Source organism: Atractosteus spatula, chromosome 11 (assembly GCF_055471065.1).
Source record: "Atractosteus spatula isolate fAtrSpa1 chromosome 11, fAtrSpa1.hap1, whole genome shotgun sequence".
In the NCBI taxonomy this organism is placed as follows: domain Eukaryota; kingdom Metazoa; phylum Chordata; class Actinopteri; order Semionotiformes; family Lepisosteidae; genus Atractosteus; species Atractosteus spatula.
Genome location: NC_142716.1, coordinates 32,891,058 through 32,906,286, shown reverse-complemented (window position 1 = coordinate 32,906,286; position 15,229 = coordinate 32,891,058). Strand labels below are relative to the sequence as shown.

The window sequence follows — 15,229 nt, the reverse complement described above, 5'->3', positions numbered from 1 at the left end:
ACAGGTAACTACTGCAAGGATGCTAGTGCAGGAGTAAAGTAAAAAACCTTAAAACTCGTATCTATTGCATTCTTAATAAGACGCAGGCAGGAGAGAACAGTTTCAAAATTTGTAATTAAATGGACAGTCACATAACATCTGTATTTACCATCTGCTTTTTCCAGCTTTTATAGTTGTGGGGTTTTTTTTTCTACTCAAAGCAGAATGTCTCTTCAGTGAATAGTTTTGGTCCTGGTTTTCTTGTGCATCCTGGAACAGGAATGAGCACTGAGCCTTTTCTCACATTTTCTCATTACTTTCCACTCATTCTGTTTTCTTGGATGGTCAGTGCCTGTATTATGAAGTTTGCAGGAGAATTTGAAGTGCTGGAAATTCTGGTTTCCTTTCCAAAATGTCAATTAAGCCACACACGCAAAACCAACCTTGCTGACTAGTGGTTAATTATATAAGTAACTCACTCACCGGCGCCCTATCGCCACATTTCACCACCATGGAAGCTGGTTCCACTTTCCTGTTGGTTTTGCTCCAGCTGGGCTTGCAGTTATGTAATTAAGCCTTTAGTTGACTTAATAATAGGATTAATCTGAGCTCTTTGTTTCTATCTGTTGAAGATGTTGGAGGATGCCTTTTAACTAAGGCATTTTTAGAGGTAATTTACAATCCCCCAACTGTGGAGTCGATTAAAATCTTGAAAAAGTCCCAATCAAGCAATTTGTAGCTCAATCAAGGGGTCAGTTAATAGAGTGATGAAAACCAGCTGGAGCAAGGTGTCTCCAGGGCTGGAATTAGGTCTAGGCTTGGAAGGAATTGGGAGGAACAAGATAAAAGAGGAAGCTGTGAGGAAGAGAGATGACCACAGCCTTGAGGATAATGGGTCATGTAGAGGTAATAATGCTCCAGAAATCAGAAAGACAAACGAGTGAAATATGGAGGAACAAAAGCTGTTGCCGTGTCACCTTGGGACTTGGTTTGTGTCTCATCAAAGAGCACAGGGAGAATCAGTAAGCCATTGAGTTTCAAACAGCAAGTGGATGTCGGAGCCAGGGCTTCCACTGGGATCGTGGCAACCAAGCCCTTTTATTGATCTTCTGGACCACCAAAAAGATTAAGATTGCTAACTGGAAATGAAGTTTGATGACACCCAAGAAATTAACTGTCCAGGTCTTGAAATACCTAACATGTTCCACCCCCCCCCCCCCCCCAGATAAAATTCTTTAAATTCCCATTCCAAATCAAAACACGAGAGCTCACTGAGCCTCTTTGGATTCAATATTTGTCAGGAAGTCTGTAGAGCACACTAAAATGCTGGAAACAAAAATGTCACAAGTGGATAAAGCAAGCAAAACACAGGTGTAGTTCAAAGGTCCACTCGAGGATTTTGCATCCCTACACGTCCTGTTTCTAGTTGAGCTTAGAATGATCCTATATATTTACACCAATGTGTAACCGATTGTGTTTCTCTGCTATGGTAACCACTCAAGAATGATAAAAAAAATACAAAGTCCATGTGTATTGGCTTGCATTACATTCTGTTATTCTCACTACAGCAGTCTTTTAAGGGAATCCCATCGACACTCCCCTGCAGAATGGGCAAAACTGCATTTGTACCTTTGAGTAGATTTATCCTGCTCTGCAGATCTAGCACATTATAGATTTGAACTGTCGTGGAGTTACTATGGTTAGCCTTATCCACCAATGAGGGCTTGTTTGGCTTTGAGATTATTGCATCGTATGTAAAGTGTTATTTTCTTTTACATTAAATCAAAAATAGCATTCAATTAAATGGTCAATGATAATAATGGGTTCACCTGGACAATCATAAAGAATGATGGCTAAAAAACACAGAAACCATGCCTTGACATTTTCAGAAGACCACGTCACGGAGGACACGTATCGCATATATTGGCATTTTACTGAAATTTGTTTAACCACGGCAACCTCACCTTGTTAGCTATCACAGCCGCATGTACGCTGGGCATCCTGTCTCACAACACTGATGGCGTGCCACCATCTGTTTGTCCATTCCATTCAGGCCTAGTCTGCTCCCATAGCACAATTGTGCTTGTTGTGTTCTTTGTCTGTCACCTGTCAATCTCATATCTTAGCAATTAGGTCAGATAAGAACATGAATGTCAAACCTATCCTTTCCAAATTAAGCAATTTAGGTTTATTTTGGGGGAACTGTATGTATCCCACCCCACTGAAGCACAATGGATAATGCTTTGTCACAAAATTAGGGAGACAGCGGCATGAAAGGTAGGTGTAATTTGAGGCAAGTGAGTACTTCATTCTATGGCACAGCCCTAGCAAAAGAGTAATAAAATTAGTGTTACAGTTTGATACACAAAAAACAATTACTTATTAATCATTTAAAACACAAACTGAACAACACTAAATGTTATACAACATACAACATTACATGTTACACAATACACAAAACAATGCGTCTCAGAGGTTTACAAGACCCAGAAACCTACAATGCTCTAGGTGTGAAAATTGAAATGCTTTGCCTTACCTGCCTGTTACGTTCACCTGATGTTAAGCGAGCACCTCAGATTATACTTCTTGCTCCCAGGCTCTCTGTTTAGGTCTTGATTAGTTATACATGTTATAGACTTTGTTACCACTAGCTCAAATTCATATCATTTGTTTATTGCACTTGATTCAGGCAGTCATCAAGGTCAGCAGCAACAGAGGGACCCAGGGACACAATGGAACGTATGTTCAGAACCATTCAAAACAGAAACCAGAGGCCCTCGCGGATTCTGGAATCGGCTCCCGGTCATGTGGTTGAAGCTGATGTCTGCAAGCATTAAACTACTGGCAACAAAAGGAGCAAGACAGGATTAATGGCCTCCTCTTATTTGTTTTAATGGTAGGATCGTCTTTTTCGCTTTGAACAACCCGAAGACCCGCTCTCATGAGTTCAAGAGCTGCAGATCCCAAATGTGGTCCATTCCTCAACTGAATGCCCATCACCACAGTAGACTCACCTTGTCAGCTCTCAGGTCCTGCTCCTCTGGTATGGACTCATGGCTTCAACATGTGTGCTAAGGAGGGATTGTGTTCAAAGAGTCCATCATTGTCAAGGTCCCTCTACCTCTACAAAAAGGCTTTAACATGAGCCTGTATTCGGTCTATCGCATAGCTCACTTCTTCTTTAGGAGGCATGGTTTGTTACCTTTCTAAAGGTCTCATGTTAGAAATGAATTGTTTCTAGACTATAAAACAGAGGAGGATATTCCAAAAACAAGAGAAGAGCAGCACTGAAGCACAGTGTTTTGACTCACAGACCTTATAGCTCATAATTGTGCTCTCAGGGATTCCTTATTCAGGCTCCACACAGCTTTCTGCAATTTCATTTCAGCTTTATTAATTGGTTTGTGTTCATTTCTTTGGATTTCAAAAAAACACTACACATCGATTAGTGACACATACAAGCTTTGTTTCCTTTGTACCACAGAAGACTGGCAGTCACCACCTCGTCTCCCGAAGGTGTATCTCAACACACGTTTGTTTGGGTACACCAAACAAAAGGCCACCAGCACCGGTCCAGCTACTCTTTTATTCACTGACATACAGTAGAAACAATTAGAATAAACATTTAAGACACCACCATGGAAATCCTAGAACTCCCACAGCGACAGTGACTCTCACAAAAACATTGGAAATAAGAGGACAAAAAATGAAACACTGACACAGTTACCAAGGGGTGCGGAGACCCATTTCATTATTACAGCTTGGAAGCATTGTGTTTGACACAGCTCGGAGATACACACAATGATTTTTCTCAGAACTCGGAATTGAATATAAAGTCTGTTTGCTACATCTTTATTGCCGGCAAGAAAAGGAGTTTTTTGCTGGTCAGACATATTTCGTTACTAACCGACTGCAGTTACTTGAAGGTGATTTAGTTTTACAATGCCAGGTCTGAAACAGGAGGATTACAGCTCACGGTTTGCAGAGAAACAGACAATGCTAACCTGACCACCAGAACACTGAAATGGCACTGAAATGTTCCTTGGGGCCTTTTTCATTTTCACATTTTCTACAATCATTCACATAAAAAGAAACCCATGGGAGGCTTTTGAAAAATGCCAGGACCATTTTCTGACTCTAAAAAAACTAGGTTGTGCTCTGCATTGAAACACTAAGATTTTATGTTTCCAAAAAATAATTTCCTTGGCTTGATATAGTCAAAATGAAGCTGCAATTCAACTTGTATTCTGCAGACATCCACTAAAGTGTGAAATTAAGGACCTCCTGAAAAAATCCTAAAGATGATTGATTTTTTTTTTGGCACATAATAACTGTTATTAATGGATGTACGAGGAGAATAACAGAAATAGATACAACAACCTTATTCTTTTTAAAGCAGTTTGAAAAAACAATATAGTAATCACTTAGCTAACAGAGTAAAGTGATTGTGTGCGTTAGAAAGAATCACCATCTTGGTAATTGTTAAGTTTTTACCAACATGATTTTTTGCAAAATGGTAAAACCTAGGACTGCTAATGGTGAAAAGTCTTTGAACATGAACTGACAATTTTTTGCATGCTGTGTGTATTATTGCTGGGCAGCTCAGTAGAAACTTCAGTTACTTGGGAATGAAAAACAATGAAATGTTGCAATGTAAACAACAGGAACAAAGGTTTGCTTCAGAGAATGTATATTAGAAAACCAAGATCAATTAAACAGTACAAAAGCTCTATAGAATGTGTAGTTTTCACATGTGGATGTTGAAGAAAATCTATACTGCTCCCTTATTCTGGGCATGATTCCCAGATGCCAGCTCAGGAGACACAGACATCACACCTGAAACAGTCTCTGTTGAACTGTGCCCTACCACTCATCCTTAATGCAGTATTTTAGAGGGAGGTTCTGTCCTTCTGCTGCCATTATTACACTGCCCCTTGTGACGGCAGGTAGAACTGGGCCCTACCGGTGGCACAGCCTGGTCTTGAACTGGCAACATCCAGGAGAAACACGATTGGGCTGACAGGCATGGGCAAAGCGTTTGCAAAGGTCACAGCTTCAGTTTTAATATTCATAAATGCTTTGCTGACTTGATGCATTCCTGTTAAAACTCTTAGGTCTTCAAGAAATGATGTTGAGACATGGATGGGAACTTGTTTAAATCATGTTTGTGTACAGGCACACATCAGGCAGGAAATGGCAGATTTCCTGCATTCAGTCCAGTTCCAGAGTTCAATGCCAGAGTACAGCAGCTAGTCTGGGACACCGGCCCTCAGTGCTCACAACAACCACAGTTAACAAATAGACAAAAATGAAGGCAGATAAAACAGAAAATGTAATAATTTAACTATTTACAAGGGCATCAATATCCTATTGGAAATATTTTTAAGAACAAACATGAGTTTTAAAAAGACAAGTGGGATATTTTCCATAAAAAGATTAAACACCTGCCCAAAGTAGCTCCTCCCTATCACTAATGGAAGTGCCACTAAGAGACAGGGTGGACTGAACCCATTCAAACCAGACAGGGGATGGCCTCTGTAGTTTAACCACCTGCTGGAATCAGAGTGATCACCCACAGTTTGCAGAGTGGTTGTAGCTCCTGTCTTAAAGTGACCGCTGGATTAGTCAGCATTCTTAAACTCCAGGGTAGCTCCTATTTCTGAGACCGTCTACAATGGACACTTCACACTGGCTGATTCCAAGGAAATAAGGCAAGGAGATATGGAGGCTGGTGCTTTTCACAGCAAACGTGCATCAAGGTAGCAATTAATTGAGATTGCAATTAACCAAATGGCTCTCACTTTCCTGCGTTCAAAAGACCTTGCTAGCTCTAATGAAACTGTTCATTGCTACAGTTCTCCTAGGAATCATTTCAATTACATTGAGTTTCATTGAAGCATGGCAGAGAACTGCTACAAGCCCCTCTTCCAATCAGGATCAGTGTCCTCTGATCCAGTGTTTCTGTAAAGCAATATCTTGATTGGTGTGCGTGGCTCTGTGTTACGTGCCTACTGGATACACTTTTTTGTGTTTAGAAGAGAATTGTAGCGAAAAACAAAATGACACTTCTACGCACCATTGAAGACTTAGGACTAAATATAAACTAAGAAAAGCAAGCTACAAAAAAAATTTTAGACCTGATGCTGCAACACTACAACTGCTCTGTTTTGATTCGAGTTTCAGGTTACAGTTGTTACATTTTGGCTATTTTAATAATAATGAACAAAGAAAGGGTAAGAAAAGAGAAGAGATTCTCTTTTGAACTGCTGCCCGATGGAATCCCTCTGCCTCTGTGTATTGAATGTAGACACCAGAGTGAAGGGGGAGGAGGTGTTACAGAAGTACTGATGACCATATATCTCTGCATGAAATCCCTGAATGAAAAACTTTACAGGCTTTACTCTTGTCACCTCTAGCCTGCTAACCCTGCAGAAATGACTGACACTCCTCAATGCCTCACACCCTGCCCACTGGTCTACTGACCAGAGACCCTCGCTGTGTCCTGTTTCACTGGTTGAAATGTCATCGTCTAAGGGTCACTGGAAGGTTAGACAACCATCAGTCAACACAAATTCCTACCTGAAACACTTTATAGGCTCACAGTACAGAAAGCAATAGAGCTGCGTTTCAATCAGGCTTGGATAGGTGGTTATAAGGTCTTTTTGCATATAATTTTCAAGTGTCAAACGTGATTTATACCCTATTTATTTAAAACATTATTTTAGGGGTAACTTGTAAAACATCTCTTAGTACTTATCTACTGAAACAGCCTAGGTTTATTTATTATTAGCGATTAAGACTAATAAGCACATGGTAGTACTCTATGTAATTCACAAAAAATTAACACATGGCTTACAGGTGACTCCTAAAAGTGGAAGTTTATTTTTTTATAACTAATTATGCATACACTACTCCGTGAAGTAACAAATCAATTTCATGTTTTGAATTGATGCTAATGTGTTCTATAGGTTTTATATGCGTCATACAGTACACAACACCTCTCTTAGTTAAAAGTCCACATTCTGTAACAGCAGGAAGAAGAAAAATGTGATCTCGGCACAAACATGTGGGATGATCCCATGTTTTAACAGCTCACTTAAATGAGTGAAAAGAGGCACCCAATCTCACATTCTAGTGAGAAAGTTTGGGACTCTAAAGGTCCTTCAGCTTTTCTTTTGCAGTGACAAAAAGAAAAATGGCCAGTAGATATCCATGGACACTGCCTTCAAAAACATTTTATTGTAATGTTCTATATCTTGTGCAATTAAAATATCAATTTGCAATTTTAATCACCACTCTATGGTGTAACGTTACTGAAACACATTTCCAACGGTACTTTGGAGGTGGTGTTTTCTGAATTTGCGGACCTTGGGGGCCGGGCCGAGATTCCTATGCTCAGAACTGCTGCTGGCCACTTCCGGGTTCCTTAGGCCTCTCTTAAAAAGCGACACACGAACACAGATCCCCTCAGGACTCTTCCGATTCCCTTCCGATTAAGGCAAACTCCCTCTGACCTGCCCTGGCATTGCACCTGGGGGTGGGGGGTGGGGGTGGGGTCAGGACAGGATGGCGAGGGTGACCGCCCCTCTCTGGCGCTTCAGGATGGCCACAGCCTGCTCGTGTGTGACCCCGTCCAGGCTCTCTCCATTCACCAGCAAGATCTGGTCCCCTCGTTTCAGCCGGCCATCGTCAGCTGCTGCCCCCTGGAGCACAGATTGGGACAGGGAAATGTGAGCTTGGGCCTGCCATCACTCCACTCAACAAGGTCTACTGCTTCAGAGACTCACAGGCTGGTCACACTGAAATGGCTCCAGTTACTGTGAGGTCACAAAACAATGCTGCTTCCAGCTACCTTAATGACAGAAGATAATAATATCTGGCTAAACATTCGGTGTTTATTAAAAATGTAGACTTTCCCGATAAAAGCAGGTAATGGGTTCTCACGGGGTGAATATGAGCAGACTGGATGATTAGACAACACTCTCACACCCTAATAATTTGCTCTGTCAAACACCTCCTTTTCAATTTCAACAGTAGGATGCATTTGTCTCTCAAACACAATTAAAATTCAGTTTCATTTACTGTGGGAGCCAGATGTTAAATGTTAGGGTTTACTTGTGTAGAAAAGGAGCAGAAAAGGGATCTGTTTCAATATAGTTTCATAAGAAGATTCGAAAAGCCACTGGCAATAATTAGTCATCAGTGCTCATCATCTGTCTATACAGGTGTATTAAGTGGTTCTATCAAAGCATCCGGATCAGTTCTGAACTAGAAAGAGTCTTTAAAGAAGCATTTAACATTACCATCCAGAGGAGAACTTGACTCAAAAGTCATGAAGAACAAACTACTGCCGTTTCAACCGTTTGTGGGAAACACACTTGTTGAATTCAGAGATTTTGCTTTGAAATTCTACAATTATTCTTAAACTATTACAGACCCTGAGGGAATTTCATAAACGTGGATAGATCTGGTCAGTCACGGATGAAATGTGACGCTTCACTATTGCTCAAAAGCCCTTACTGCCCCCTGGTGGCCAAGAACAAAACTCCACTAGTTGATTACAGTAGCTCCAGGCCTCTTTTCTTACACCCACGGAAAAATAACAAATAAAAATGTTACATGAACCATAATGGGATATTCCATCAATCCACTGATTTTCTAGCTGCTTTTATCCAGTACAGAATCATGGGGGAGCCAAAGTCTATCCTGGCAAGCAATCAAGGTACCCTGAAAGGGATGCCAGTCTGTCGCAGATGACAGGATATTTCAGATAAAAAAACAAGCAGCAATTAGACGTAACATGAAAAAGGTGGCTTCCATATTTCATTAAAAACATTAAAAACAACAACAGCTGTATGGAAGGCTTTAAAAAACTATTATAGCACTGCAACCAAAAAACTTGAATTACCTGAAGGTCAAGTGTACTTATTAGACTGAAAATCAGGATAGAACAGAGAGAGAACCAACAACCTGCAGAGTAAAAATTGAGACCCCCAGGGTCTTTGTAGTCAATCTAAGGCTTGTCCTGGATTCAGCAAGATTCAACAAGATGAAAGACCCATAATCTACAGTTATTAGGAAAATAAAGCAAAGCACCTGTGAACTGCAATACATGTGTTGTTTTTGACAGACACAGCGCCAACTAGGCCAGGAGAAGCTCCATATTGTTCCTCACAGGTTTTATAGGTCACACAGGGCTTTTCATTTACTAAATATCCATCCATCCATTTTTTATGTCCTGCATCCAATTTAAGGTCATAGGGGAACAGGACCCGATCCCGGCAAGCAACAGGCGCAAGGCAGGATACACCCTGGATGGAACGCCAGTCAACCGCAGGGTACACACAGACACAAACACAGGCAAACACACCAAGGCCAATCTTCCAAGAAGCCAATTAACCTACAGGTACCAGGACTGTGGGAGGAACCAGAGTAATGAGAGGAAACCCACTTGAATGTGAGGAGAACATACTATGTCCACTCACCTAGCACACCAGCTCTGGAATTGCTGTGAAGTAGCAATTCTGACCACTGCGCCACAGAGACTGCAGGACCTGTTGAGATCACCCTAGTCCCCAGAGGTCCAATGTGGTTCAGGTATCACCACAACCCAGTGTGTGACCTGGTGTGTGAGCAGGGAAACCCCGGTGCGTGTGCAGGGAGACCCCAGTGTGTGAGCAGGGAGACCCCAGTGTGTGAGTAGGGACACCCCGGTGTGTGAGCAGGGAGACCCCGCTGTGTGTTAGCAGGGAGACCCCGGTGTGTGAGCAGGGAAACTCTGGTGCATGAGCAGGGACACCCAATGTCCTGAGGAATCACAAGACTCACCTTGCTGAATACAGTCTTGACGTAAATAGGCAGGTCTCCATGGGGGCTCCCATACCCCCCCACGATGCTGAAGCCCAGGCCCTCTGACCCCTTCTCCAGAGTGATGGTTTTAGGCTGAGGAGGTCTGGCAGGGGGAGCAGAACAGAGAACAGAGCCAATCACCCAACCAACCAAACAGTCATTCCACTTTATTTCTATGTAGCTCCTTCTCAGAGCACTTGTCAGCTCTGCAAGACACGTCACCCTGCCGGGGGTCTGGGAGAACGAACACAAATCAACAACAAGGACTCGACTGCAAACATTACCGCTAATTTCAAAAGTCTTTAAAAACGGTTTAGTGCTATGTGCATATAGCTTACATCTCCAGGAAAAAAGAACTTCTAAAAAAGAAATTCCAGCCTGTGGGCTTGTGTCATCACCAACTATTGTGACACCTGGTCTTTTAATCCACCATTCAGGGAATAAAGTAGCAGGTATAGCTAGTGAGTGAGCTCAATATCACTGGTAATTAGCTTAAAGTGTAGATAGTGTTGTTCAGAAAAAAAAAATCATTATACCTGTCCACATCCTGACCACATTACACTCCTTCAGCTTTTTCATTACTGCCTCCTGCCTGTTTAAACAGCCCCCTTTAATGCAAATAGTTAAAATTCTCTCAGTTGTTTCTTTGCTTATTCCTGAATGTTTAGTTGGGAACTAGGGGATGACCAAACAAGCTTTAAAGTGATATCTTCATGCACCTAACAGTTCGGCAATTAATATTTGTGAACAAATCCAAATAAACTAGGTCACGAATGAAGTCATTTGGACAGTGATCTCCCACTAAATTGCATGCCAGATCCCTGCATGTTTTCCTCTTCCGAGTGCTGGCAGCCATGGGCAGGCCTGGCACTCACTCTGGCTCCTCGCTCAGGACTTCTGAGGCGCTGGTCAGGGCCGAGCTGGCGGACATGCTCTCCAGCTGGCTGGCTATGGCACTGATGTTGGTGTCGGCCACCACCTGCAAGCACACAGACATAGGCAGTGAGCCCCGCGAAACAGTGGGAACCGCATCACTCCTCTGCAGGAAGCAGGAGGCCAGCACTGGCACAGAGGGGCTCCCCAACCAGATGAGAGCAACTCCTAACACGCATTATTATTATTAGAAATAGAAATATTACTGGAAATATCAGTGAAACAAGGCCGAGCACTGTGAAAGAGTGTGGGATTTTACACCCCTCCAGTCCTGGGGTGAAAAGCATGATGTTTCTTGCAGAGAATGCCCTGAACAAACTCTCATCTGAGGAGACATGGCGTTGAGATCCGTATACCCAGTGGCTGCTGGAGAGAATGTACTCTTGGGCACAATTACTCACTTAAAGTCTGAATGAAATGGCTTCCTCCTTGTTGGTGTTTATTCTGCTGTGGCCTACACTGTCAAGTGAGAGACCGGAATTTTTGCTGGAAGAATATGTGTCAGGAAATTCAAAGAACTATTGAAGACGATTAGAAGTCTTACAGTAACAAAAGGTGTACATGAATTTATGATGTATTAATGGGCAAGGCAGTAGAGTGCCCGTTACTGAGGACCTCATTCCAGCTCTGCAAATACACCTGAATGCACTGACCCACAACAGAACAACCAAAATCCAGGTGATTATTCTTTGTATTTTTATTCCAGCCTCTGGGAATTGAGAGGGCATGTGCAGAGGAGACACATTTTTGAAGATGGTAGAGGAGGTCTGAAATCAATTTCTTAAAGTAGGACTCTTTCATCCGGCCGCAAACTGCCTCAGATCCTTGAAAACTTCTCGAATCGACCGATTTAAATTTCATTTTGTCGGCCTTTATTCTGTAGCCGGACTGTTGCTATTTTTGCTTTGATGGAACTCGTCGCCAACCGAGCGAGTGCACACTTTGCACGGCGAAGCTCATCAGCATATATAATTAACCGAGACCATCAAAAACACAACAACAAACAAAGCCCTATTAATGAATTGGTAGCTAGTTTGTAAACAAGCCAGTCAAACGCATCCGACTAGTTCTTTTCCTTATCTCTGTAACACACCTGCTGAACAAACGGCTCTAAAAAACGGAAAAAAAAGTGTTTAGGAACTGCAGAGTTGAGAGAGGGAGAGAGATGGAGAGGGCTGTGTTTGTACAGTATAGTATTATGCGTGTGTCTGTGTGTGTAGGGGGAGACGGACAGTAATTGCCCCCCTGGGTTCTCTAATCAGTAGCTCACAGGCAGCTCCCATTTTTAAAAGCCCTATAAGTTCCTCCTGGAGACTGGCTGATAATAGGCAATTTGCATAAAGGCCTGAAATTATCATGCTGGGCCCACTGAGCAGTCATCCAGCTGCACAGAGCTGATAATACCAGAGTACAGCATTACCCAGTGACACAGCACCAACCAACCAGGCTGTATCTCCACAGGCACACATCAGTCGTCACTGGGATTCAGGAGAGGTGGCGGAGAGGAGACTGTGTGTGTGGCTACACACATAGGGGCTGGAGGAATGCTTGTTTGTGCGATGAATTAAAGAAGGTATTCAAAGTTGTACCTCTTCCTTCAAGCATTAATACTTGTTGAAGTCCCTAGACATAAGACCTCCCCTCTGGTCTTAGGGGTTACCTAGATTATATGTATTGCTCTTCTTTAAAACAGATTCAAATTCCCTCCCAGAAACATGCCTTCCACCACAGCATAACAAACATTCCTAGGGTTTGAAATTGCTCAAATAAAACTGCAGCAGCACTAACTTTTAGAAGTGTCCCATTTAATTGGAAGTATAAAAATGAAATACACAAAAAAGCGGGCAAGAAAGATTTTTGAAGACATTTTCAGTCTAAGTTACAAAAAGGGAGAGAGCCTCAATCACCCATTACAGTATAAATGCCTGTGCAAAACTGACACTTGGTCATGTAGGAATAACTTTCAGGAAAGAGAGTTCCAAGAGCCACTGGGTTTATTCACATACAGAAGTGCCACCTAACAACCATCCAAAACCAGAATAATTGATGGCAAAAGACCTGGAGAAACTCAGCAAACACACATCGTAGGACATTCTTTTACAATGTCCAATTTGGACATTTTTTCTGTAGTCTCCATTTTCCATGCCGTGCATTTCTGTAGCTTCTGAATTGTTTTAAGCTTCATGGGATCGGTACAAGTTACAATTGCCTGCTTCTTAAAAAGTAAATGTTATTTTTGAAGGACTACTGCTGGAGGATGTTTACATTGCACCATCATGAGGGACCATGAGCTGAAAGTTTGGGCACTAAAGCATGGCTCTAGCAGACCCTTGTAGCCATGTTGACTTCCAGTGGACACGAGATGAGCACTGGACAAGCACCTGGTGTTGCACAGTCATTGACAAAAGATCTTCGGTTTACTGTATATCTCTTCCAGGGGATGGAGCAGAAGAAAGGTCAGTAATTCACTCAAAGTGACAGAGAAAGTGGCAGAGCTAGAGTTTGAACTGGAAACCTTCATATACGTTTTGCTGCCTGAAGACTGAACTTAAATTTTTGAACCATACATATCCATGAAAATGCTTAAATTTTTTGTTGGATAAAAACGTATCCTTTCTCTATTTAGGAACCAGTACTGAACCAGTGAATATGCTTCAGAGGGAGATAATGTCTCTCGTTCTGTGTATTGCTTTTCTCTGAAGGCTGTATCTTGGAAAAGCGATGTTTCAAACCCACTTAAGGTCAATCGCAATTGTTGTATAATTTACACTGTGGTAATCCTGAATGATGCTAATTAGCAGGAGCTTTTTTAGAAAAATGAAAATAATTTTCACCTTCAAACCTCAATTGAATGGATTTGCTCGAAGCTAAAAAAGACTGACATAGTGTGGTTTAGTCAAACCCACTGATACAAAACCAGCAAGTGGGGGAGACTGGAATACAAAAATATCCTGTAAAGCTTTTAAAGGGAAGTATTGGTATTGGTATTCACTTCCTTTGCTATAACATTCTGAAGTGAGCCCCTGTCGAATTTACTTGTGAAATTACTCTAAAACTCGAATGGAGTCCATGTATGGTCAGTTCAGTTGGATGACTTGATTTCAGAAGAAATTAACCTGTCTATGTAAAGTCCCTCATTGACACAGCTTCCACATCACCCATGTAACACTATCCCTTCCATGAAGTATGGTAGCAGGAGCATAATCTTTTTGAGGGTGCTTCAGGGACTGAGGCATTTGTCAGGATAGAGGGAACGATGAGTTGAATACAAGCAAATTCTTACGGAGAGCCTGCCTCAGTCAGTAAAGGACCTTAGACTGGGGTGAAGATTCATGCTTGAAGAGGAAAATGACCTCAAGCATACAGCCAAAGTGATACTGGAATGGCATTGGACCAAGAAGCTGAATGTTGTTTGAGTGGCCCCGTCAAAGGCCAGACTTGAATCCCCTTAAAAATCACTGTTCACTGACTCCTCTGTCCGACAGAGCCTGAGCAAATCTGCAAGGAAGAATGGTTGAATACCCCCAAATTGAGATGTCTAAAGCTGATACAGACATACCAAAGAAGACTCAAAACGGTAATTGTTTCAAAAGGTGCTTCCACAGTTTTGAATCAAGATAGTGAATGCGTCAGTAAACAATATATTTTCAGTTTTTCATTTTTCCTATGCATTTTTTAACTTTTGTTATGCAATAACAATATTTTTGCCCTTGAAATTGTTATATATGTTCTGTGAATCAAGGAAAAACCCATTTCAATGCATGAAAATGATCGCAAAATAATTTCAATTGTCTGGGGTGGGGGGGGGGTGATACTTTCAACACCCATAAGACCCTCCAGCTGACAATGGTGTGAATTTTACTTGTCATCATTTGCTCATGGAGGAAAGAAAACATGCAGTGTTGAGGGGGGGTTGCTGGCCCAGTATGATTTTTCCCAATGGGATATGTGAACCATACTTTTACAGACCACAGTGATTCCTGGAGGAGCGAACATGAATGTGAGGAAATGGAAAACCCTGTGATGAAGGAGTTATGTCATTCTAACGTGCCACTTTCAAAGTGACATGAAACCAGAATTAGACAGCATCAAACAAAAGCACCCTACGCGGTGTGCAAACACAGACAGGAAGAAAAAGGGGTAAAGAGGGTATGAATTTTTATTTTGCAAGTTCTCCTTCTGCTCTACTTTTCTACTTTTTTCAAAGCCGACGTTGTTTATTCACTAAAGGTGAACGATGGAATCTGCACAGGGCCCTCAAACCCTCGCCTGATAAGGAGCTCCCCCTTCCTGTCACCATGCTTGCTCTCCCCTCCTGTGAGGAAGGGGGCGTGGCCCTCAGTTTTTTTTCGATTGGGAAGCTCTTTATCTTCAGTTGCGTCTTTGTATCTGTCCGTGCTCATGCCAGTTTCGCCATATCAGTTTCTACTGCTGCTCGTGTTTCTGTGATGGGGTTGTGTATCCCTCT

The 15,229-nt window shown here is 42.1% G+C and overlaps 1 protein-coding gene across 4 annotated transcripts in view; it reads right to left on the bottom strand.

Annotated features, from left to right (window-relative positions):
- Nucleotides 1-3,347: 3,347 nt before the first annotated feature.
- Nucleotides 3,348-15,229, bottom strand: part of patj (PATJ crumbs cell polarity complex component) — a 230,608-nt gene continuing 218,726 nt past the window's right edge. For all 4 annotated transcript variants that reach the window (XM_088927009.1, XM_088927011.1, XM_088927012.1 and 1 more), the window contains 3 exons: nt 10,704-10,807; nt 9,808-9,931; nt 3,348-7,682 (listed from right to left, as the gene is read on the bottom strand). In XM_088927009.1, the coding sequence (XP_088783135.1) occupies nt 7,536-7,682; nt 9,808-9,931; nt 10,704-10,807 (375 nt within the window). In that variant the 3' untranslated portion in view covers nt 3,348-7,535. The remainder of the gene's footprint in view (nt 7,683-9,807; nt 9,932-10,703; nt 10,808-15,229) is intronic.